Source organism: Sebastes fasciatus, chromosome 6 (assembly GCF_043250625.1).
Source record: "Sebastes fasciatus isolate fSebFas1 chromosome 6, fSebFas1.pri, whole genome shotgun sequence".
Classification (NCBI taxonomy): domain Eukaryota; kingdom Metazoa; phylum Chordata; class Actinopteri; order Perciformes; family Sebastidae; genus Sebastes; species Sebastes fasciatus.
In genome coordinates, this window is record NC_133800.1 from 24,309,511 (window position 1) to 24,333,489 (window position 23,979).

General features: G+C 41.5%; 1 protein-coding gene across 1 annotated transcript in view; it reads right to left on the bottom strand.

Annotated features, from left to right (window-relative positions):
- LOC141769508 (transmembrane protein 132D) overlaps positions 1 to 23,979 on the bottom strand; it is a 35,816-nt gene that overhangs the window by 6,401 nt on the left and 5,436 nt on the right. Inside the window, exons 2-5 of the mRNA XM_074638641.1 lie at positions 20,781 to 21,675; positions 8,554 to 8,691; positions 3,048 to 3,240; positions 14 to 157 (exon numbers count right to left, since the gene is read on the bottom strand). Of these exons, the coding sequence (XP_074494742.1) occupies positions 14 to 157; positions 3,048 to 3,240; positions 8,554 to 8,691; positions 20,781 to 21,675 (1,370 nt within the window). The remainder of the gene's footprint in view (positions 1 to 13; positions 158 to 3,047; positions 3,241 to 8,553; positions 8,692 to 20,780; positions 21,676 to 23,979) is intronic.

Genomic DNA, 23,979 nt, shown 5'->3' on the forward strand with positions numbered 1-23,979 from the left:
GAGTAAATCCTACCTTGAGCACATCTTCATCTGTGGAACTACAGTCTGTGTAGTCAGACACATCGGTGACCACTCCGTCTTCTTCCACAGCTACTGTCCTCACGGGCATCACCACCTTCTTTCCAGTCAGAACGGCTGTATTCAGGATCTCAGTGTCCTGCAGAGAGGCCAGGGAAATCAGTCAGTCATATTATTATATTTTTAAATCACATAGTACATTTTCTTTTCATTTTAAATTTCAGACATTTGGCTGACGTGTTCATGTAGTACAAAAAGGTTTTGGGGATGGGAGCACTGTGGGGTGCGAGCAGAGGAGGAAGTCAGGAGAGACGGGGGTGATGAAGTGTGACTCAGCAGTCCTGATGAGGTGAGCCGGAGGGAGGGAGGAGCAGAGTTAAGGCTGGGTGATGGCCAGGTCACTGCATGGAAGGGAGAGCTAATCTTGGACATTTCTGCACAGACGTGTCCCCCAGAGCAATGCCACATCCACTCAAACATGATCAAATAACTAGAGCCACGGATGTGGACTAAAAATAATGTCTACCTATCTACAGTACAGCCTGTTCTTTCATGCTCAATGTGTTATTATATAGAGTGGGCTGTGGCAGGTAGAGGCAGAGTCGTCCACTAATCGCAGGGTTGGATGTTCGGTCCCTGGGTCCCCTTGTCCCAAGTGTCCTTGAGCAAGACACTGAGCACTAATTGCTCAGGATGGTGAGGTCAGCAGCTTGCATGATAAGTGGCTTCAAGTGGCCTGTGTGTACAGCATGTGTGTGAATGGGAGGCTTTGGATAAATGCTATATAAATGGAGTCCATTTAGCTTTCCATAAGTGGTTTTCCTGTTTCTATGTACATGACGATGTAATGAATTGATATGAATACTGTAGAAGAAGTATCTTTCTGTCTAGCTCTGTGTGTTTGTACATAAATGCGTCTGTATGCATGGATAATCAAAAGCATGAAAGTGAAACAGATGGATATGTCTCGTCCTCTGTAGAAACACACTGCTGTAAATGAAGTTGAAGTAATTGAAAGCTGTGCGTGTAAATGAATATGAGAGCAGTGGAGCGCTGCCCGGTCAAGTCCTGTGAATGATCAGTTGAATCAAATTTAAAGAGACACTTGGCCACTCAGAGTATGAAAATGAAGGAGATGGATACATGACCCTCGACTGCAAAAACTGGATTAAATGAAGCCCAAATAACTGAACATAATTTTTTTTTTTAAACTGTCATTCCATTATAGTTAAAAAATACAGACGTGAAGCCGGTGTCAGAGAAGCTTTCGCCATTATATAGAAGTATTGAGCAGCAGCACTAGCTGGAGTTCACAGAGCAAGACTCAGAGTGATCAGTCAGCGCTAATGTCCCCTCAAGCCAACCATCAAATCTCCTCGTGTTTGGCCCTCCGCCTGAGGTCAGCTTCTAATCCACAAGAGAGATGAACCATGTCAAATTCACCAATCAGGATACTGTAGCATATCCTCACAACTTCAAGCGCTCAGGCACCATTATGATGGAAATGCATCAGACTGCAACAGACCTGCTGCCTGAACGTATAGCAAAAGCATAATAATTCTTAAAGCAGGGGTAAGCAGAATATTTTTGGCATCATTGGGCAAAAATTCCATAATAACCTTTCAGCATATTGTAATTCAAGTGTTCTGAGAGAAAAGTAGACTTCTAAACCTCATCATGGCTCTGTTTTCTGGCTTTAGAAAATCTAGCCCGTGACGGGAGACTTTGGCCAATCACAGGTCATTTCAGAGAGAGAGCGTTCCCATTGGCTGTTCTAAAAATGCAGATGCGTGCGCACGTCCCTTCAGATAGTGAAAGCCTGATTGAATGTTGGAATATCCCGCAGGAAAAGCTGCTATTCCAGCATTGAAAACAGCTGCCTACACTGCAAAGCAACCCAAAAAGCAATATGGACTTATCAAAAAGAGTCTTGACAATATCAGCGAGGCGTTTCAGAGATGGAGAGAATACGTTGCTAATAGCCTTCTCCTCACTGCTGCGGCGCAACGCCTACGGTTAGCAGAAGGCTAAATTATTAGCAACAATTTCTCTCCATCTCTGAAACGCTTCACCGATATTGTAGCTCGCCAGAGCCTCGAATCACAGGATGTCATCTCAAAGGGCTTTACAGGCACACAAGTCTGCAAAGAAAACAGGAGGGTAGTTCTCATAGGATCGCCGCTACATAACGGCATCAGGGTCACAATCACGATCGGGATGATGTTTGAAAGGAATGACTAGTTGCCTACTCATACAGGTTACTGTATGAAACAGTTGTGGACAAAACAAGACATTTGAAGATGTCATCTTGGGCTTTGGAAAACAGTGATCAACATGTTTCACTATTTTCTGACATTTTATAGACTTTTATAAACTAATCGATTTTATCATGAAAATAATCCACCGCTTAATCAACAATGAAAATAGTAGTTAGCTGCAGCCCTAATACATATTTCATCAAACATATGTGTGGTTGGATAAATGCTAAGAAACAGAAAAAAGACAGTATAAGACATGTTGTCAATACTGCAAACAATGGTGTCACTGCCCCAGGTGACATTTCATTCGGATTCAATATGGTAATTCAAAGTGGTGTAAACTCTTTGTGTAATGTTCCATATTTAGTGGCGCAGATTATATCATGGATTAATTATAGAGGTAGCATGATAAAGAGGCCCGCGGCACCAAAATAGAAGCACACGAAGCAGCTGTTAGGAGGAGAGGATGACCACATATTGCACGCCAGAACAACACAGAAGAGAGACATCAGCTAGCTGACAGTCAACAACGCAAGGTCACTCTCTGCTCAAAATAGAAGCCATTTACTAAACAATCCAAAGCATATCCAGCCTTTGTCTGTATGCAAACCAGACATGAATGGATCAGAGAAAAGTGCATTTTATGATATTTTCATGCACCAACGCTCAAAAGGAGGCAGGCCAAGTGTTGGCGTTATTGGAAACATTGCTGTCAGTAACGTCGGTTTTAATAACGATCAGGTGTGAAATGGGAGCTGTCAGCTAACTCACCATTACAAGAGGGGCCAGGCCGACAAAGTCTCTCTGAGTGGTATAGATCCTCATGGCTCCTTCAGACTTGGCAGCGTTTCTGGACACCGATGGTAGTTCCAGCCTCCATATGATCACCTGACTGTCGAGAGGACTGCTCAGCTCCTCCACTTCAAAATCCATCTGAAGCACCTCCAGCAGGCTGCTGTCGAGCCTGAATGGGAAGCAGGATGAGTTAGACAGATGTGCATTCATACCTGTCTATGATTCCAATAAAACACATTTTTGTCATTTCCTGAAGTTGATATGGAAATGCAAATCAGCAAAACAACACACTATAAAATAAGTGTTACTGCGGCTTTCCATTGTCATGTTATGTTATTATCATTTGATGCAAGAAGTGCCAAATTTGTGCTTTGGCTGTGTGAGGGATCTAATTTTCTTAACTTTCTCAATCTTTCCATCACAGCCACTGATACTTAATGGGATTATTTCACCACTGGGGTCTGCAATTATCTCAGCAACCATTAAATTCCTGTGGAGATAATCATGTCTGAGGAAAGGTGCAGTGATCATACCGCAGTGTTTCCTGCACTTCAGTCAGTGGCTCATTGCTGCTCTCAGTACAGGACTACAAATCCATTTGATCATATGTGAAAGTCACAGATTGTAGGGTTGACTAACGGTGCTTTCACAAAATCTCCACAATAATATTTTGTAGCTGGAACAGTCTGGTAAGTTCAGAAAATTACTTCACTTTACTGTAATACAGCCTTTAAAAAGGGACTGTATGTAAGTTTTTACATGTATAAACATTTTTTAATCAATTTTTTTGCCAATGTGTGAACATATTGTAACCTAACCTAAAAAAATGAGATCTTCCCGCAACTTTCTGGGTTTCCTCTATCAGCCTGTAGACTGCTTTAAATGTGAAGAATGCGGAAAAAATCCAAAAGATGTGATGTCATGCGCGCTCACGAGTGCCTTAACTCTCTTCAGCTCCGCTACAGTGCTAACACAGTGTGCAACCATAGCGAATGTTCGATTAGAAATGGAGTCTGTTAACACCAACAAACGATCAGCCCCCACCGCAACTCAGACTCCAACACAAACTCCACGGAAGCACAAAAGAACAAAGTTACAGTATATCTAGTGAAGCCTGTCTTGCAAAACAGGAATGTGACCGGCGTCGGGGGGAAAACTAGGATCAACCGGCTTTTGGGCCTCCTATTAAACAGTTAAATAAGACAACATTAACATTACTGCCAAGCATGTGAAATATATAGTGATATTGTGGTTTTAGTTGTCAATCACGTTCAGTCTCGTGTGTCGCCTCACTGTTTTGACCATTGCTCGCTCGCATCTACGTAGAGCGAGCACAAGCGCGAGCAACAGGACGCTGACTGTCTGACTTAACGGCCACAGGTGTCACTGTTAACAACAAAATTCTGATTCTTACATAGAGCCCCATTAAAACCAGGATAAGACACTTATGCAATATTATATCAAAATTCTGAGACGATATCTAGTGTCATATCACGATACCAATATAAAAATGTATATATTGCCCAGCCTTAGTCACAGAATCACTTTAACCACTAACCAGAGGAATAGAAATATGGTGTGGTGAGATTGCTGCTCTGACATATTGACGGCTCAGAATGCATCAATTACACCTCATTTACTATATGATGCAAAGGCATTTTGTATTATATAGGCTGCAATTAACAGTAGACCGTGCATCGCTAATGTATGTCATTACTTTAATGTCTACTATCAGACTGCAATTATTTCATATGTAGGAAACTGTTGGAGCTGTTGATAGAAAAGTAGAAAGAAACACAATGAAGATTGAGACTGGATTTTTGGAGATATCCAGCTCAAAATTCATAGTAATGTTGTGAATTTGGCCCTGTGGAAAGAAAGTGAAGAGATTATTTGGAGAGGGATGTGATCCCAGTAGTTGCGACAAGACCCAATCCTCTTTTTTTTTTGTAGTAGAGGGCTTTGCATCTGTAGGCATTTTCACAAACTAAACCAAAAAAGAATAGAGCTGAATTTCTCTGAGCTGGCCCTATAACCTTGCGTTGCCGGTATACTGTTAAATGTGAGCTGAATAAAAGGTGGTCCGGGGACAGCGGCATCCTGCATACACAACAAAGTATAAGCCTTTGTAACTTATAATGGCCTCTCAGTGATGCCAGCTAGAACAGAGTGTCCTCGCCATGGATTCAATTTCCCCCCATGGACCAAGTTAGTATCCTGGGTTTTATTTCTTGGCACTGTATTGAACTATAGAAAAGATATATTGGTGGACAAAAACGCAATAAGCATGCACATACCCGCATGGACATTATCGGACCCACTGCATCTGGGTGTAAATGTTATAAATATTTGTGTCAGGGGTGTGCAGACACACTGTAAGTCCTGTTTTCTGCATAAAAATGACCTCTGAAGGGGCTGCGTGCTAGCCGCCTTTCTGCATTAAAGGAACAACAATTGGAGAAACTGCAAATCATATTTTGTTAATCCTCCATTAAGTTCCAAACACAACAACAGAGCATACTAAAGTCCTTCTCTGTGTCCCCCCTCTCACTCAGTGGTCCGTTACATGTGCCCTTATTAAGGGCAAGACAGAGATTTAGTGTAATTGAATAATCTTAGCATATTGCTCCGAGACCTGAGATTAAAAGATAATAATTGCATTCAAGTATCAAAACAAGATATGCTTGACTCGCATAAGCATGCATATATCCCCTTAAGTATGCATTAACACAGATATCTGAGAGATAGGGGGATGCCGCCGTGCTATTTACGCCCTTAGTCATTCTTGTGAAGCTTGCAGGGGGATGATGCTTCAACAACTTGTTTACGGCTGGCAGTCTGTCTGTGAGTAGCAGCGCTTTAATATTAAGATCCAAACCAAGCTGCTGTGACAGAGGATAAAAAAAAGCTTTAATATACAGATACAGCAAATACTTTTAGTGCTCACTAAAGCCAGGAAGACAAAAAGTCATAGAAATCCCCACAGTGGTGTGACAGTGGCCACTCTCTGCAGGGGTGCTGTTAGTTTCATGACATTTTAGAGAGGATTATCCGAATTGACTGAGTGAAAAAATATGTTAACCCATAAAGAGGTTGTGATAAACAATGTCATAATCCACGCCAAATGGGGAAAACAACTTAATGAGGTCGACCCAATAATGACAAACGCACATAAGGTCAGTGCTCTGGCTATGTTCAAAGGAAGCTGCGTCTTTTGTCGTACGACCTCTAACGAGTCGGTGTCAGACAAACCCACGTGTTTAGCTCCAAAAGGTTGAAACGTATCCCTGTACTGGGCTAAATTAATATTTTTTTAGATTATACTGAAGCAAAGTTCACTGAGAATGTTATCCTTTGTCTACTTTTATTAGTATTTTTTTCATCCTGGGAATATTGGCTGCATACACTTGCTCTTTTCCAGCTACGCCAACCATCCGCACACAGATTAGAGCTTTAGTTTTACAAGCATTTCTTGGAGCTGCTCTAGGCAGAAATAATCTTACTGTTTGAGTTAAATCTCAATGGATCCATTTTTTGGGGCACTGGCAAGCTTGAACGGCAAAACAAAGAATTAAAAGCAAGTGCACAACAGCAACATAAATGGTATTCTCCTAAACGCATGTTGCATTCGAGACATCTGGATGGTCAGCTAGAACAGTTCGCTCACCTAGACGACTTATCGGCCACACTAGCGGCATGGTAATGTCGGTCCACAACTTTCATCCAGACTGAAATATCCATCCATATCCATTCATGGATAACTAAAACTAAAGACTTTATTTACGGAGGACACTTTTGTTGTTAAAGTCATGTTCTCTAAATAAAAGGACTTTTTGGGATTGAGTGTGACCCTCTTCTGTCATCATTGGCATCCTAACACGCAAAACTATAATGGTCAACATGGTAAATATTATAATTGCTACACACCAGCATGTTCGAGTTATCCTTGTGAGCATGCTGCTGTCAGCATTTAGCTTGAAGTACCACTGTGCCTGTGCACTACCCCACAGGGCCACTAGCATGGCTGTAAATTAGACTCTTTCACAAGCCATAGTCCGTTTGGCTAGTCTGAATCAGAGTGAAATTGATACTTTTGGTTTGTTTTCCATTTAGTCTGGTTCGGTATCACAGAGAACAAATTAAAGCGGACCGAATAAAAACATAATTTGCAGAGGGACATGTAGGAAGGAGCGGACTTTGATATATTGCTGTCGAAGTGTTTTCACATTGACTCAACACTATACGCACAAATCCCTTCTCTATTTATTATCTCCAATGACTTGATAAATGTCACTATTTTTGTGGACTTCATTTAACATATTCTGTATGTTCTCTTCAGCCCAGATGTCAAGCAAACATCGTACATCTGCAGAAGTCCAGGTCAGTCCTCACCCACTCAACAAATGCCCACACAGGCAGCCTGCGTTTTGTTTGGCTTTGCCACCTCTCGCAAGCGGTCTGTCTCGGACCGGTTGTCTTGGTCCGCATTTAAGTACGATTACCGCATTCACAACTGCTCAAACAAACCGCGCCAGAGTTCGATTAACACTGACTAAATGTTGAATTGTGAAAGCGCCCCTTGTTTTTTCCTGTACTACCTCGTTATAGCCTGTGAAAAGAACTGAAACAGAGGTTTCTCTTAAGGCTACTGTTGTGGTAGCAAGGTAAGACAGAGAAGGCTTGAAGGGACATGACATTTACCCTTTGTTTCCTTTGCCCTTTTGTTAAAAAAGGTGTCTTGTAATCTCAGAATTGATGGGCCACGCTTATATGACTTAACTCTAAAATGAACTCAGCTCACCTCAGTGTTCAATGAAATGCACTCAGCTGAAAATTAAAGGACATCTGAGATAAGCTGCATGTTGGGGGAAAGGATGTAGCCCCTTTTAATTAGGTTATGGGGGAAGTTAAGTACTTCTTTGGAGCCCAATGAGTTGAAGCAGACCAGCCTGCTTGCAGCTTTTAAGTCATATGTACTGCATACTAGGAATGCATGGATGTGCACAGCTGGTAAATGTTTAGAAATGATTAAAGCTTACATATTACAGATGAGAAGTGGACAATAAAGGGGGGGAAAGCAATAGCTGTTTATAAAGGGCAGCTTTACAGGAGCACCTGCAGCCAACCTGTGCTTAGAGGGTATAAGAGATGTCCTCCCAGGACGCAGCACAGTATGCTTCTGCAGTAAGCTGCTGTCAGGCTTGTACGGCGCAGACGGTTTGTCTTTTACTCCACAGGTTCTGAGACAAATACTGATATTCTTTACAGGACATACATTACAATTGTGCCACTTCTATCAGCTAGAGACACTGGCAACTAACTGTACATGAAAAATCCCCTTTGGACCTTTAGAGTGTTATTTGTCCATTCAAACAATTTAAGCCTATAAATATGTATACAATGATATACAGCGACAGCGAAATAGACACAGATAACACACAGTACACTGGCACATGGAGTAATGTGAAGAGAACAGACTTGCCTTTTCCCAGGTATGGGAGCCTTCCTCTGACAAATGACAGCGATGGCTCCATCTGCACCCATATCCAGAGTGATGTCCCACAGTAAAGAGTTACTGGGTGTCGCTGTTCGAAAGGTCACACCTTTCTTTACCGTCGCTCTGTGGAAAGTCAAAAACGAAAAAAGGTCAAGAATGTGGTAAATGCGAAATGTCCTGTATTACAGTTTTTCTCGATTGTTTACACACATTTTCTGAAAGCATGCCTCATACTCTCAGAACTCTACACACAAATCAAAAAACACACACACAATGGTCAAAACCCCTCAATTCTCCTGCAAAATGAAACTTTACATTCAAAACAATGTTATTTCTTCTCAAAATGGTATTTTGTTTTCAAATGACACACACAAACCATCATATGAATAGACATTTATAAGAACCAGTTGAACACTGATGTGCTCAATGTAAAACACTATGATGAATGGAAAACACTTCTTCTCCATTCATCATAATGACTTAGGCCTTTTTTTTGTTCAGTGTTACACTTACTACAGACAGTACATACATAAGTGTGTTGTAAAATATTTTAGAATATTGTTTTCATACTCAGAACACACAAATACACGGTAACAAATATATTTTATTTTCCCCACAAAAACAATGTACACAGTGTACATCCCAACCAACACGAAGTTGCACATACAGTGGTCTACATACAAATCAACAGAAGAATTTACTGTATACAGTTACAGTAAAAAAAAACTATGCTGCATCCTCTCTTCTGTTTCGGTCTGGCCACAGCACCTCATCCACATCACAAGCAATGTTTTCCCTGGCCAAGCAGTGGGGGAAATATCGCTTAGCATGTCGAATCCAGCCATGAAAAGCATCAACTGATTGCTAATTGTAACACTGTGTGACAGGTGTTTGCCCATGTGATGAGTCAGTGTGCATAGTAGGGCAATTGTCTTTAGAATTTTGAATGACAGTGTGTTCCTTGTGAAAACGAGATTTTCTTCATGAAAATTGTGCCAAATGCAGAGAATTGTGTGTAGTGTTTGGAAAAAGTGTGTTTTAGAACTGCAATTTGAGTGTAAAGCAGGAATTGTGCTTGTAGTTTAGCAGAATTGGTTCAGAGGGTTGGTGCATGAGTTACATGTTGTGGTCATTGTGTGTCAAGTACCAGTATTTGTGTGTAAACAATTGAGAAAAACTGTAATAACCAATGGAATTCGAGGGCAGTGAATGTTTATTTTTCCAAATGTGAACAATTAATGTGCATATTTAGGACATTTTTTTCTGATCTTCATTTTTTCATACCTTTTGGAATTTGCTTGTGACATGTTATTATTATTATAGATTGTTCCCAGTGTATGGTAGATAAATATTCAGTTTCCTCACACAGAATATATTTGATTTATTCATTCAAACTACCTGTCCAGATTATCACAATAAATCCAGGATTTCTATAACAAGAAGGCAGCCTCATATATTTGATAATACACATAGAACAGTGATAAAAACTGAATATTTATTAGACCTAGAGGAGGAATGAATCACATAAAAACAAAGTGCCAAAAATCTGTGATTTCCTACCACCTACACGTCACCCCACTAACCACCCCTTGCATTTGAAACGGCAAAAAACACATTGTTCTTTCTATAAATTCTCACGTGCGCTCATTACTTAAGCTGCACTAATGGATCATTAATTTTCTTGGCCTCCAATTTGTAAATGATAAGCATTATGCAGCTGAACATGTACACCGTCCCGGTGGGCTTCCACAGCATGAGCAGCTTGCAGTAGGTCAAATGTTAATGAGATATTCTCCTACAAGAATTGCAATCAGGTAATGCCACGGGAAGCATGCATGTAAAGATCCAGTCCTCTGCTGCAACAATGTTAATAATCAATATGGTGATCTATTCTCACTAAGTGTTGCTCCTTTATCATACTGAGAGCTCTGATAAGACTCCCTGAATACTCAGTTACAGCTCAGACAAGTTGTCTCAAATAGTTCAGAACAACATGTAATTCATTGGTTTTCATTTGCATGCAAGGCCTTGTGGTTTATCTCTGAATCTTTGAGATGAACACAAAATGTAGAGCGCATTATGAGTCTCTGAGGAGGTGTAATCTATGATAGGAGCAACAACAATCTGAGCACTTCTCCTGCTGAGGGCTTTGACTTTGAAAAGAAGAGGAGGCTCTCTGTTCAGCACAATGAAACAAATCAGTCTACAAACATGCATTCACTCCTAAATGAAATATTTAAGACAACCTCATAATGGATTTGTGGTGAGTTTTGCGTGCACATTTGTATGTGAAGCCTTGTCCGTGCCAATATCTGCACATCGAGCATGTAATCTGGAAGGAAGGTCTCAAGTGGCCACCGTTCTTAGCATGGCGATCTCTTCTGTCAATGTCCGACACCACCCATTGCCTTTACCACAGGAGTGCAAGATTTAAAGGTGTTCATCTGGTGGCATTTGTGAAGCCGCTTAAAGTTCAAACAGACAAGTAGTTCACAGGTTAAAGGTTAAATTAAAAAGGGATGATGGAGCAGTGTCTTTTACAATAGTGGTTTTAATCTTGGGGTTTTGTGACCCCGCTGACCGACCGCTGGTTTCCATTCCAGCTGCACACAACAGCAGCTGATTTATCGGATTAACACGGGCTCAACCACAAAGGGTTAAAAAAGTGGAATCATCCGGTGCTGGAAAATAAAACCCTGCAAGTCTTCTGGTCATGATTACTCACAGCTGAATGCCACAGTTTTAGAGTCAGCATTTACCATAAAGTAGGTAGTTGTGTCAAAGCCTCTAACCTTCAGAGAGTCTCAGGAAACACACTGAACTTACAAACTGAAAATTTCAACTCTGGCTCTGAGCAGTTCTCATCAAATAAAGCACAAATGGAGCCAAACACCGTAGGTGTTGCATGGGCTCTGTGTTAGTATAGTAAATGAAAGGAGCTTCTCTGTGTGCTGTGCATTAGAGTGAATGACAGTAGCGAAAAGAAAGGGGTGTTATCAGTCCGTTGTTATCTGTCTGAGGGTTCCCAGGAGGCAGCAGAGCCAACAACACAGGGGCTAAATGAGCAAAGAGAAATAAATTCAGTGTTGATGTAAAGAGGCTATGACTTTCTGGTTAGGAAAGATGAGGTGATAATAAGAAGTGAAGGTGGCTGCACTCTGTTACCCGTGTTAATTGCAGAACGCACAAGGTAACAGAATCGCACGTGTTAATTATTTCTGTTTCTACAGTCACTTTTTAAATAAACTTTTAATTTGAGTCAGAGCTAAAACATTCAGTTTATGATTGTTTGTTATTACAATTCTTTTTTTTTTCGTTCAGTGCAGTATCCCCAGCCTGTAAGAGAGCATATTTTATTTTATCCCATCTTCCAAATGCATAGCCTCTCCCTTTCTCAACCTTCCCACTTTGTTTAGACCTTGTGCAGGAAAAACAAGAGCCACATCACACTGATGTTGGGAACGCATGATACCACATGCGATTGTGCTATCGGACAATGATGGATGTCCATCTTCCATAAGCAGCTAAAACCTGTCCGTTAAGCCATTAGCCAAGTAGTGTTCAGTGGGATTTCAGTTCTGTTGGAGGCTCAGATTCAGTCGTCTCAGACTGTTTTGGGGGTTGAGATGTACCAGTATTTCTTTGAGCTCTGTTTACCGTGTCAAATCTTTCCATCACATCGCTCTGACTGTCATTATTTTTCAGACTGCTGAGCTCCTGAAAAACACACGAGCCAGAAAGCGTGTTATGGTACTATGACAACCGGAGTTGTCAAGTCAACAGCTGCAGCATAACTGAGTTTTTAATATGGTGATTTTTATATTTATAGCTTTTTTTCTTCTGTGTAAATAGGTTTGAAAAAGTGTTCAATATAAATGTCACAAATTTTTTTTAATGTGGTGAAACATGATTAAACACTCACAATAACTTAACAGTGATATGATACATTTTGCTGCACCATTGGCCTGTCCTCAAGGCATCCAAAGCCTATTGAAAGAGGCTGGGACACGGGTCTTGGGGTATGGGGTATTAACACATGTGCAGTGTAACTGGAGCTGCGGTCGTGCGTTGCGATTGGCTTAATTTCGGCGAGTGTAGACCAGATTTTACTGTGCATGTGTTGTACCCCAAAGGTATGACGCATGACATCTGCTCTTTGCACCCTCCTTGAAGGCCACCTAAGGTGATGCAGCACCCATTTTGGGAACCACTGGTCTGCAGCCATTCTGGCATTAAGCACAGCAGTGTGTAGAACTATTCTGCCCTACAGGTCTTAAGAAAAGTGCCCTAGATGTGTTTACTTACACTCAATTCTAATACTACCTGTACTGTATACTTCTGATGTGTATTGAGTGAGTGGGTGTCTGTCTACTTTGTAAAAGAATAAACTAAAGGCTCTTAAACTGTGTGTGTGTTCTCACATATTATGCACCTTTAAACCCCCTCTGAGTAATTCACCTTAAACTCAAAAATTAGCAGATTTATTAGACCAAAATTAGGCCTCAAGGATGATAAAATTAAATATATAATAAAAGGTAGTCCCACTCCCAACTTCACTGAAACACCACAGTAATATGTGTGATAAAGTGTCTGTACACCCACGCAGGTGTTTTCAGTTACTCTGGCTGATTAGACCTCCGCTCAGGTTGAAGATGGCAGGTGAGCTTTGATGGGAATGATAAAGGTGTAATTTGTCCCCCCCTAACAGGTGCAACAAAACTAACAGGAGACTCAGGAAGATGTCACTCAATTACAGTCTTTACACGCCCACGCAGTCCTGAAGAGAGGTTTAATCAACCAGATTAACTGATAACACCTGTTTGGGTGTTCAGAGGCTTTAACGACGCATTTAACACCTTTATGGTCTTAACTTCACTTAAACACAACAGTAAATGAGTTAAAGACGCATTAAACACGTGTACCTAACAAACTCCAATGGATTAAACCATATAGAAACACAATGTACTGGTGGGCCCACGCTCTAACAAAAACATTTTGGTAAAATACTCAAATTTAACCACCAGATGCTAGCGTGCGTTGGCCCACAGATATACTTAAAGTAACAGCGACTGCAACTCACTGTGTTTAGAAACTTAAATATTCTTGTCCAAAGCGCGTTAACAGCAAAAACATAACATTACATTGACTTTCTGGAGCTTCTATCGGTCCTCACACCGAGAGACACAGCGGGAAACTGATGAACTCCTCTCTCACACCCTTGCATCACCCTCAGTTGTTGATATCCCGCCACCCTCAGCCAATCAGAACTTGACGTTGCCTCACAAGCTCTCACCTCTCACCCACCACCAACACCTGTATGCTGCATTCATGGTCATCAGTAAATTACATAACTCCCCATGTAGATAGTTACAGACTTTCAAACACTACATTATACACATAAAAACATGGAAAATATACGATTGTTTGTGAACAAAATAACCCTGGGGGTCAGCATGTTTTAGCAGGTATAATGTTGAACATGATCATCACTGACTTAGGGTGTTAGCATGCTAATATTTGCTAATTAGCACTAAACACAAAGCACATCTAAGGCTGATGGGGATTTCATTGGTTTTGCATAAACCAAAAGAAGGCCTATTGCATTATTATTGGGATTTGTATTGGATTATTATTATTATTTGGTTATTACAGTTCATCCTGAGGGGGACATGAACGTCTGAACCAAATGTTATGGCATCCCATCCGATCAGTTGTTTCACTCAAAACAACAAAAAGTGAACTTCATGGTGGCGCTATAGAGGAAAGGTCAGAGGATCATTAACGTAATTAGGATTCATCCTCTGGAAATCATGAATGTCTGGACCAAATGTCATTGCAATCAAACCGCTAGGTTTGAGGTATTTCAATCAGGGCGCAAGCAGGACTATAAAACGTTATTCACATGTAATACATTACACATTGCACATGCAATATTTATCAAAGAATTGCAATACGTTTTTTTCAACATAGTGCTGTCTTCCCCAACTTGCATTTCCTGTTTCCGTAGATAATTGCACCAACTGAAGCTAGAAAGAATTGTAAGTGCAATGTAATCCGGGCATAATCAATGAGGTAAGCAGGATGGCATGCACAGTGTTTTAATGAGAAAACCTAGGAGAACAGTTAATCTAGTAATGACTTCTGAATAACATGTCCTGCTGTGATGAAACACCGCTGTGTATTGAGCTGTGTGGAGCAGAGTTTAACTAATAAAAAGTGGCAGTAACAAGGAGACTTATCTCAAGCTCTTTTTCTCTCTCAGCCCCCCCTTGTGTAAAAAAAAAAAAAAGAAAAAAGAAATCCCCTATGACTGGAAGAGGCGTTTTTCTTCTGAGTGGTTGCTAGCAGGAACCAGTGTCCATGGCTTTGGTTAGCAGGCCCTGAGGAGGCAGCGGGCAGGGGGAGGCACCGGGGCAGAGAAGATGGATGGCTGTGGAGACCGAAGCTGACAGCGTGTGTGAAAAGCAGCTCTCAGGTGCTGCACCTGCCATCCATCTCACTTCTGACCAGGCAAGGCAAGAGTGGCACTGTTCTTTCACCTTTTACATACTCTTCATTCACTCACACACACACACACATGTGCATGCACGTAAAAATGTGACCACACAAATTGGTACACAAATAGGCTGTTGGCCCTTGGCCTTCATCAATCAGTCTCCTTTCTTTAGGTATTTGTGGTTTTCTTTAAACTTATTTGAAAGATCACAGAGCCATGGCCAACAAGGGAAAGTAAAACAATGACACTATTCGAAAAGGTTAAAACATAATACAGTGAAACACAGACTGATCAAAGACCTACGAAATAGATTGTATTCTGTGTGAGCCACACAAGCCTGGACCCAGATGCATTTCGTCACCACGGCTGCTATCGAAATGCCACAGCACATAGGGTTTGTAATTGCTTCCCTGATATAATTTGTGTTACCATCTTTGGCTTTGTGAGTGCATCACTGCGGGGCCACGGCACCACCGGTGAACCCCAGTGCAATCGGAAACAGATGCAATCGTTAATTATGCAGGCAAATGCCCGCCGTTTAGCCAGTCTGATGGCCAGCCATCGGCAACGTGCTTATCGTACTTATGGAGCAGTTCAGGGAGTTGGGGGAGACGTTCATGCCAACACGGCTGCCAGATGGCAGGAACCACGGCACTAAAAATGGATGTGAAAGTCCTATTTGTCACACAGATGAATGATTAGGCTCCCTAGTTGAAGAGCTCACTGACATCGTGTCCTGTTGATACAGCAGCTCAAGTTTATTTATCACCGCACTGCTGCCTTTAAATTAATCCCATAGAACAAGACAAACTATTGTGCATTTAATTGCCGTTCAGAAAAAGAAAAATTGTGACATCATACTTCTTGCCACTCAACCTCCCGGGCACACACTAAAGGCATCATCTAATTACCCTTCACATGGCTGTGTGATTACGGTAGTTTATCTGTGACCTTTATCAAACTCTCACTGAGGATGACAGGTTCATTTCGCGGGAACGGACAGGTGTGGCTTGTCTTCTTCTCAATCGACCTCAAATTTGTATGTCCCTTGACTCCAGCTATAGACATCAATAACAGGTTTATCATGCTGATGAGAGAGTATTAAGCAAAGCTTAATGGGACATCCAGACAGTGATAAAGTACACAGACAGCTGTTGAGGATCGGATGCACACGGCTTGTTAATGTGCTGATAAGCTGGGGGAGGGGAGCGCTGTGTTACTGGATATGTGAGGAAGAGGAACGCTGAGTGTATTATGCCATGTTTATGGGATGCAACAAAATTAATTTAGGATTTAGTCACATTTACATACTATATATAGACACAACTGCCCATCACACCAGTGTAATTACTACAAAGCTTCCTAACAAGACAGCAAGGAGAGGAGAGGAAAGGAGAGAGGGAAAGGAAAGGAAAGGAAATGAGAGGAGAGGAGAGGAGAGGAGAGGAGAGGAGAGGAGAGGAGAGGAGAGGAGAGGAGAGGAGAGGAGAGGAGAGGAGAGGAGAGGAGAGGAGAGGAGAGGAAATGAAAGAAAAGGAAGAAGAGGAGAGGAAAAGAAAAGAAAAGACAGGAAAGGAAAAGAGACGCTATCTTTCAGCTATCTGCTTTTGGTTCAGAAATATGTGTGACTGAGTAAATGAAATAAAGCAGCAATGATGAAAAGTGACAGAATGAAGAGGGGAATTCAGGATTTCTTTTTTGGCCTCATTGTTTCAGCAAAAATCAAGAGACGGAACGTAAAAGGAACCCAGCTAAATAATTCAAACACATTGTCTAAACTTTAAAAAACATTCACACAAAGGTCTGTAATGCAATTTAACGATTCTCGGATTCTCCTGGCAGACAACCCATAAAACGTGGGATGAAACACCTTCAGCATCATCATTTCTTTGTTTACTTGTGGTCGACCCGAAAGAAACTGAATGACCCAAGAGAAATGTAGAGAGACTCCTGCAGACTCTGAAACCTGAGGAGCGCAGGTGCATCCATGCACAGCTGTCGGCAATCAATATTTACCTATTCCAGCATTCACAATTGATTCGAGTAAGAGACTGAATACAGGGCCAGGTGAATTAATAATCCATGACTGTCCCCTCACCTGCTCACCTCCGCTCATTCCAAAGTCGGAAGTAACTCAGAAATGATTTATTTTTCAGGAAGTATTGATTGTGTACCACATTGTTTTTCAATCTACAAGGAAAGGCTGTAACTATTGTCTAGGAACTAACACACTTTTGGATAAGCTGCCTTCAAGGACTTCCTTGTTGTTGTCATGACACTGTACTGGATGTCATGCAACAACGCTGCAAACAGCAACAAAGATGTTCATTTATTATATATATATATTAAAGAGGATCTATTGTGCTTATTTTCTGATTCATACTTGTATATTGGGTTTCTACTAGGGCTGTCAATCGATTAAAAAATGTAATCACGATTAATCGCATGATTGTCCATATTTAGTCGCAATTTTATCTGCTCAAAATGTATCTTAAAGGGAGATTTGTCAAGTATTTAATACTCTTATCAACATGGGAGTGGGCAAATATGCTGCTTTATGTAAATGTATGTATAAATATTATTGGAAATCAATTAACAACACAAAACAATGACAAATATTGTCTAGAAACCCTCACAGATACTGCATTTAGCATTAAAAATATGCTCAAATCATAACATGGCAAACTGCAGCCCAACAGGCAATAACAGCTGTCAGTGTGTCAGTGTGCTGACTTTACTATGACTTGCCCCAAACTGCATGTGATTATCATAAAGTGCGCATGTCTGTAAAGGGGAGACTTGTGGATACCCATAGAACCCATTTTCATTCACATATCTTGAGGTCAGAGGTCAAGGGACCCATTTGAAAATGGCCTTGCCAGTTTTTCCAACATGGTTGGTACCAATGGATTCCTTTGGTTTTTCTAGTTTCATATGATACCAGTATCTTCACTCTAGCTTCAAAACTATAAGCTACAACCTAAAAATTGCAAGTTGTGTTAATGCATTAAAGAAATTAGTTACTTTGACAGCCCTAGTTTCTACTCGAACATGTTTAAATGCATTAATGTTCAAAAAATGCTTTACTTTTCTCATACCAGCTGGGCTGCAGCACCTCTTTTCATCCTCTGTCTGAAACGTTTGAGCGAGAAAAGCCCAGTCTGTTCTGATTGGTCAGCTGGCCCACAGTTGTGATTGGTCAACCGAACTAAACTCTTCGGACTCTAATCCAGCTCCACTCTAACTGGCTTTGTTTGAGGGTGTGTCAAACTAGCCGCTAGGCAGGTATTATGCAAACTTGTTACTTGGTGACATCACTATATTACGGAAGAAAAGGCAGTATTTCTGTGGGGGAGAGAAACTCCCTTTGGTGTGGACTTCGGACTTTGTAACTTTGCGGATCTTTTATATGTACAAAAAGCTATATACCACACTAAAGGAAAGGGAACAAGCACAAAAGTAGGTCCTCTTGAAGTGAGATCACATATGAAGGAAGGATTTATGACATACTTTACTCATGATCAAAATCTACACACAAACCAAATGAATAACTGAGACTACGTATTTCACACCTCCAGACAGTCCATTATTCACCGGCTCAGAGTAAAGCAGATAGTGTATAGAATAATAACACAAAAATCAGTCTCTAATCAAGTTAACGTAAATCTCTGCTCGTCTGCTCTGACAGCTAACCTCGACAAATCGAGCTATGCTGCAACGTGGTTCTGTTTGATCTCCGTCTGGATGATGATAATAAAAGGCATTACGCCACGGATGGCCATGAAAAACGTCCATGAAACGGTGAGAGCGAGATGGAGGCATTTAATTCATATCCAGTTTTGAGGTGCCAATCTCCCATGTTGCATCATATCACCTTGAAAAGGGAGCAACAGCTTGACATCTTGAAAGAAAGCCATGAGAACAGATTATGTTTTTAGTTTTCCTTTGTTCATTTGTGTATTTTTTCCTCCAGAGGATAATGAGTCAGGTGGGTGAGGCATTCGTTCTTTGGAAATATATGAGTACATATCTTTAAAATGTGTACAAAGTTAGCCTCTATTACCAAAGAGGCCACAGAGACCTCCAGAGGATAAAACTACTGCTTTAAAATGGAATAAAAAAATCTCTCATCTCCCATCAAACGGGAACATTTTGCTTCTCAAAATGAGAACAGAGCCTTAAATTAAATTGAGCAATGCTGGTAATCCCTGTGATCTTCACACATTCAATAGCACAGATCCCGAGAATACCCTTTAAATCACAACACGTGATCTTATTTGATCCATGTCAACCGTGATGACTACCACTCTTGGAGCAGCCCTTAATGTCATCAGGCTGTGCTCACTCAAACATGTATTTTTCTAATTTGACTCGAATAATGTACCAAAGTTCCCGGAAAGACTGCTAACCTCTTGTCATATTTTCAGAGAAAATACCATAACCCATGCTAAATCTAATTTCCTCCAATATTCCCTTATTTCTGATAGCACAGGATGTCTGCAAGAAGTAGAGAAGAGGACTAATACTGTTAGTGAACAAAATTAATTCTTATTAACCAATTACTTTGGACTTCATTGAAATTGCAGAGCCCTCTGAAGAGATGCTAGTACGTCACCTCAGTGTTAACCTGACCTGATGGTTTGTTACACAGAACCATCTGAGAAGCCGTCATGGAGAGGTGAAGTCCCTCCCGTTCTGGTTCATCCCATGGGACCTTATTTCGGAAAAAATATTAACAGTAGTCAACGGCGAGACACAAATATCTCTTTGATCCCGTTTAAATGGCGCTATGAATCACACATATGATGTTTGTCAATTTAAAACATATTTATTCAAGTCAAGAAAGTAGCAGTTTGTTGTAAGTTTGTCGTAGTATCATTTAGTTTTGTGTGAAACCGCTCAGTGAACTACATCTCTCGTCTCGCACAATATACGTCACCAGTTAGTAAGCTAACTTAGCTATGACACACAAATGAAACTTTATCTTTCCTGATGTGTTTTATCCAGCGAGTCCTCGTCTTTTTATCAGCTGGGAAGCGAAAGAACGAGCGAGACCCGTTGCTGGTGTGAGTACATCCCAGTACGAAACACACAAGCATCGTAGTTTCAGCAGGAGAGCCGTCACTTACGACGTCTTTCTAATTACGTATTTTCACAGTCTGATATTTCAACAGTTTTACAACAAACTACGACTTTCTTGACTTGCAAAATTATCTTTTAAATTGACAAACGGGATCAAAAAAGTTGACCCCATGGTGGCCACGGGACTTGTTTGGGACTGTTTGGGAAAGGGCAGGCACTTTCAGATAATACTTGGCAGGTGATTGGATGAAGCATCTGTCAATGAAACTCTTGCAGAAGCCAGTCAGGAGAAGAGCAAAAACATGTTTTCCATAGAGAAAAGCCTTCAGTGCTGTCCTTTGCTCTTCTTTCAATGAATAAATACTCTCCAGTTGTGATATAACTGATGCTATTGCAGCATCTACGCTAACCTCTTCGGGGCCGCCATTGTTATTTAGAACCTATTTAGTGTCGTCACATACACACACACACCTAAGCTGCCAGTAGCTTAGTTGAAACCTGACGAGATGGATTATTGCGTGATCTTGTGACGAGAATCCAGCTGCCGTGCAAGGTAACCTGTATAGTCATGCATCTTTAAATACAGCCAGTCTGACCACTACAAACTGCGAGGCAACAGAAATCACAGTCTTACCTGAGAGTGAAGTTAGTCAGCTGAGCAGAGCTGGCCATGAGTATGTAGAAGGTGGCGATATCAGTCTTCTTCAGCGGTTTGGAGGACGTCCGTATGACAATAGCATTGCCGAGCTTGAGCCGAGAAAGCGTCGCCATCCCTTTAGGCACCTGCAGGAGACGCACGCTGCCAATCCTCTGCATGGGCGTGACAGGAACATACTCTGCTGCCTGCTGCTGCTGCTGCTGCTGCTGCGAGCCGCCCAAACGACTTCCATCCACAGAATTACACTTCCCGTTGACTTTGGGTTGCGCCTGGTAGTACAGCTCCACAGGGTTCCCAGTAGTCGGGTCCTGCCTCTCCCTGCTGGTGCCCTCTGACCCCGGAGCAAACCAGCCAAGAGCGGGAGCCAGCTCAGCCATGCAGGTTCCTCTGTCGCCTCCCATGGCACAGGAACCCCTCACCTCCTGTGTCTGCCAGAAAGCATACACTGTCACACACGGTAGCTCATCCACGGCTCCTTCCCCCCTGCCCCAGTCCCTCCCCGCAACATAGAAGAGCACCCGCACTTTGGGCTTGGATGAGAAAACCCGAGGCGTCAGCACAAAGGCCTGGATTTTCCAGTTGAAGGTAAAGACCTCTGGAGCGTTGAAAAGCTGCACAGACTGGACCAGATCTCGAGGCACAAGCTTCTCCGTGGACATAGTGCTGTAGCTGGCGTTGACAGCTGGCTGCCGGCTGGCTCTTAAGATAACAAAGGGCTGCGTGTGACTCTGCATGCTGGAGTTCCTCATGAAGTCCTGGCCAGCCTCTTTTAGGAAGAAGTAGTCAGCATCTCGCAGCTCGTAGTTGACCGGCAAGAAGACGGGGAAAGGCACTGGGCTTTTACTGTCAGTCAGCTCTTTACTGCTCAAATCTGTAAGGTAAAAATAGGAAATTACACTAGGCTTATTAATGGGAACATGTCATAGTACCACATTTCTAAGCAACTAGAATTTCACCTGAAACAAAAACAGAACTAAGGAAATGAGTTCCCTTTCATTTGAGAATAAAGTACTGTGAAAAATAGTGTTCCAGGAACTAACACTTGAGCACAGAAAGTCAGCCAAGGCCAACTGATCAACTGAGTGGGGCATCAGTGTATTACACTAAAAGGCCTTTGAGCTTAAATTCCTGTAACAGAGCACAAAGGTGAAATATTGTAAATTACAACAAGAGAAGCTTAAGAGTGTTTTCGTTTCTGAGGTTAGGACAGAGCAGTTGAACTCTGTGACTTTGCTTAAAGACTGTACAAAAGTACTGGTGTGCGGCGGGCTGAACCTTATGTTTCACCCTCCCCATAACATATAAAAAAAACATGTTTAATTGTGTATCCCAATTTAATCTTAATAGGACTTTTAATGTGCATCACAATTTACACATTAATAAACTTCTGATATAGAGACAAAATTGTTGTTGGTAAAGTGCACCTTAAAGGGACAGTGTGTAGGATTTGGCGACGTCTAGTGGTGTGGTTGCAGACTGCAACCAACTGAGTACCCCTCTGTTCATTCCTCCCTTCCCAAGACTGCGGCAACGTGAGCTGCCGAGTTCAAAACCGTGGTAACGCCGTTCGCCTCGCTGAGACATCATCCTTAATAACATAATAACACTACTTTAGGAGCAACGGAAGTCAGGCGGAGGCTGGCGGTACCACGGTTTTGCACCCTGCGGCTCACGTTACCATAGTTTCACAAGCGTGTGGGAGAACTACGGTGGCCTTCAGGTGACGTAAAAATGCCGTTGTCCGTTCTGTGCTACTGTAGAAACACAGCGGAGCAACATGGCAAACTCCGTGAAGAGGACCTGCTCCCTATGTAGATATGAAGGGCACATTGTAAACTCACAAAAACACAATTCTTATTTCCAGGTGATTATACACTAAAGAAAACATACTTATTCATATTATATTTAATTTCTGCCAATAGATCCCCCAAAATGCTACACACTGTTCCTTTAATGAACAAGTTAAAGTTGTCTTTTTGAAGTAACAATTTACCAAACTATTAACTACATTTGCAAAGGAAGGCTGAAATAAAATATAATCTTGGGATTAGAAAAAAAATAATTAATAATTTTCATAGTCCCTAAATAATATCCAGGTAACTAATCATGTCACTGAAAGATAATATAGCATAGAATTTACTTTTCAAAACATGTTTACTATTACTGGAATGTAAGTGTCCAGTGATTCAATTGACTTTAAAATCATTGCCTGTCATATTATAATGTTATATTTCCATATTTCCTTTCCACTGCCCCAGTTTCCTGTCTCTCCTGGATGATCAGATCAGCTTTTTCTACATAGAGAAGAAAAATGGGATCTGGTACATCTGGCACAAGGTTGAAACCAGCCATCAAAAACTGGGATTAAAATGGCTTTTGAGATTGTCAGCAGGCTGTGAATACCCAGCAGATCCTCCATGTAAACGTGTTTTACTCCACCACGTGAAGTAAAAAAAGATGTGACCAGATTCTAATAAAAAATATTAAGCTAACTAAAACAGAAATACATGTGATATATCATTCAGTAAGATGTGTAGTCATGCATGGGTTGCTTTGTGTTGGACAGCACACCAGCACAATGATCACAAGGATTACTGGCTCACTGTTAAATACTGATCAAAAGTGCACAGAATGACCTTTTTATAAGAGTGAGTAAAAACAAACCAACAGCATAAATATTCTCTGATCTGGTTTAAAAGCTTAATGGGAAGTGTTTGTCTCGGTGGACACGAGCGGAGGTCGCCCGGCCATCATGTGTCCTCATTAAACGTCCATTTTGATAGAATTATGAAGATTACAGCCGCTGACCTGAGTGTGCACTGTTTATCTGGTGGCTAATTGCCCTACTTGGTGAATTAAGGACAAAAACACGGGTGTTTACTTTGCAGATTATGACAAAATAGATGAAGCTGCATTAGCACGGTGCAAAAACAGCTTCATCTAAACAAATCATCATCCCACCGGTACAGCAACGCTAACAATGTCTTACAATGTGTCGCCAGATAGAAAGTTGTCTGTCACTGAATTATTAATTGTTATTTATACGACGAGGATGGTGTGAAGCTTTTCTGTGTCAACATCAGTCGGCATGTCCCTCTTGGCGTTTGACGGGTCCGTCTATCATGGCCTCTCATGCTTTTCATCCACTCCGGCAAAAGAGCCTGTCACGATGGCC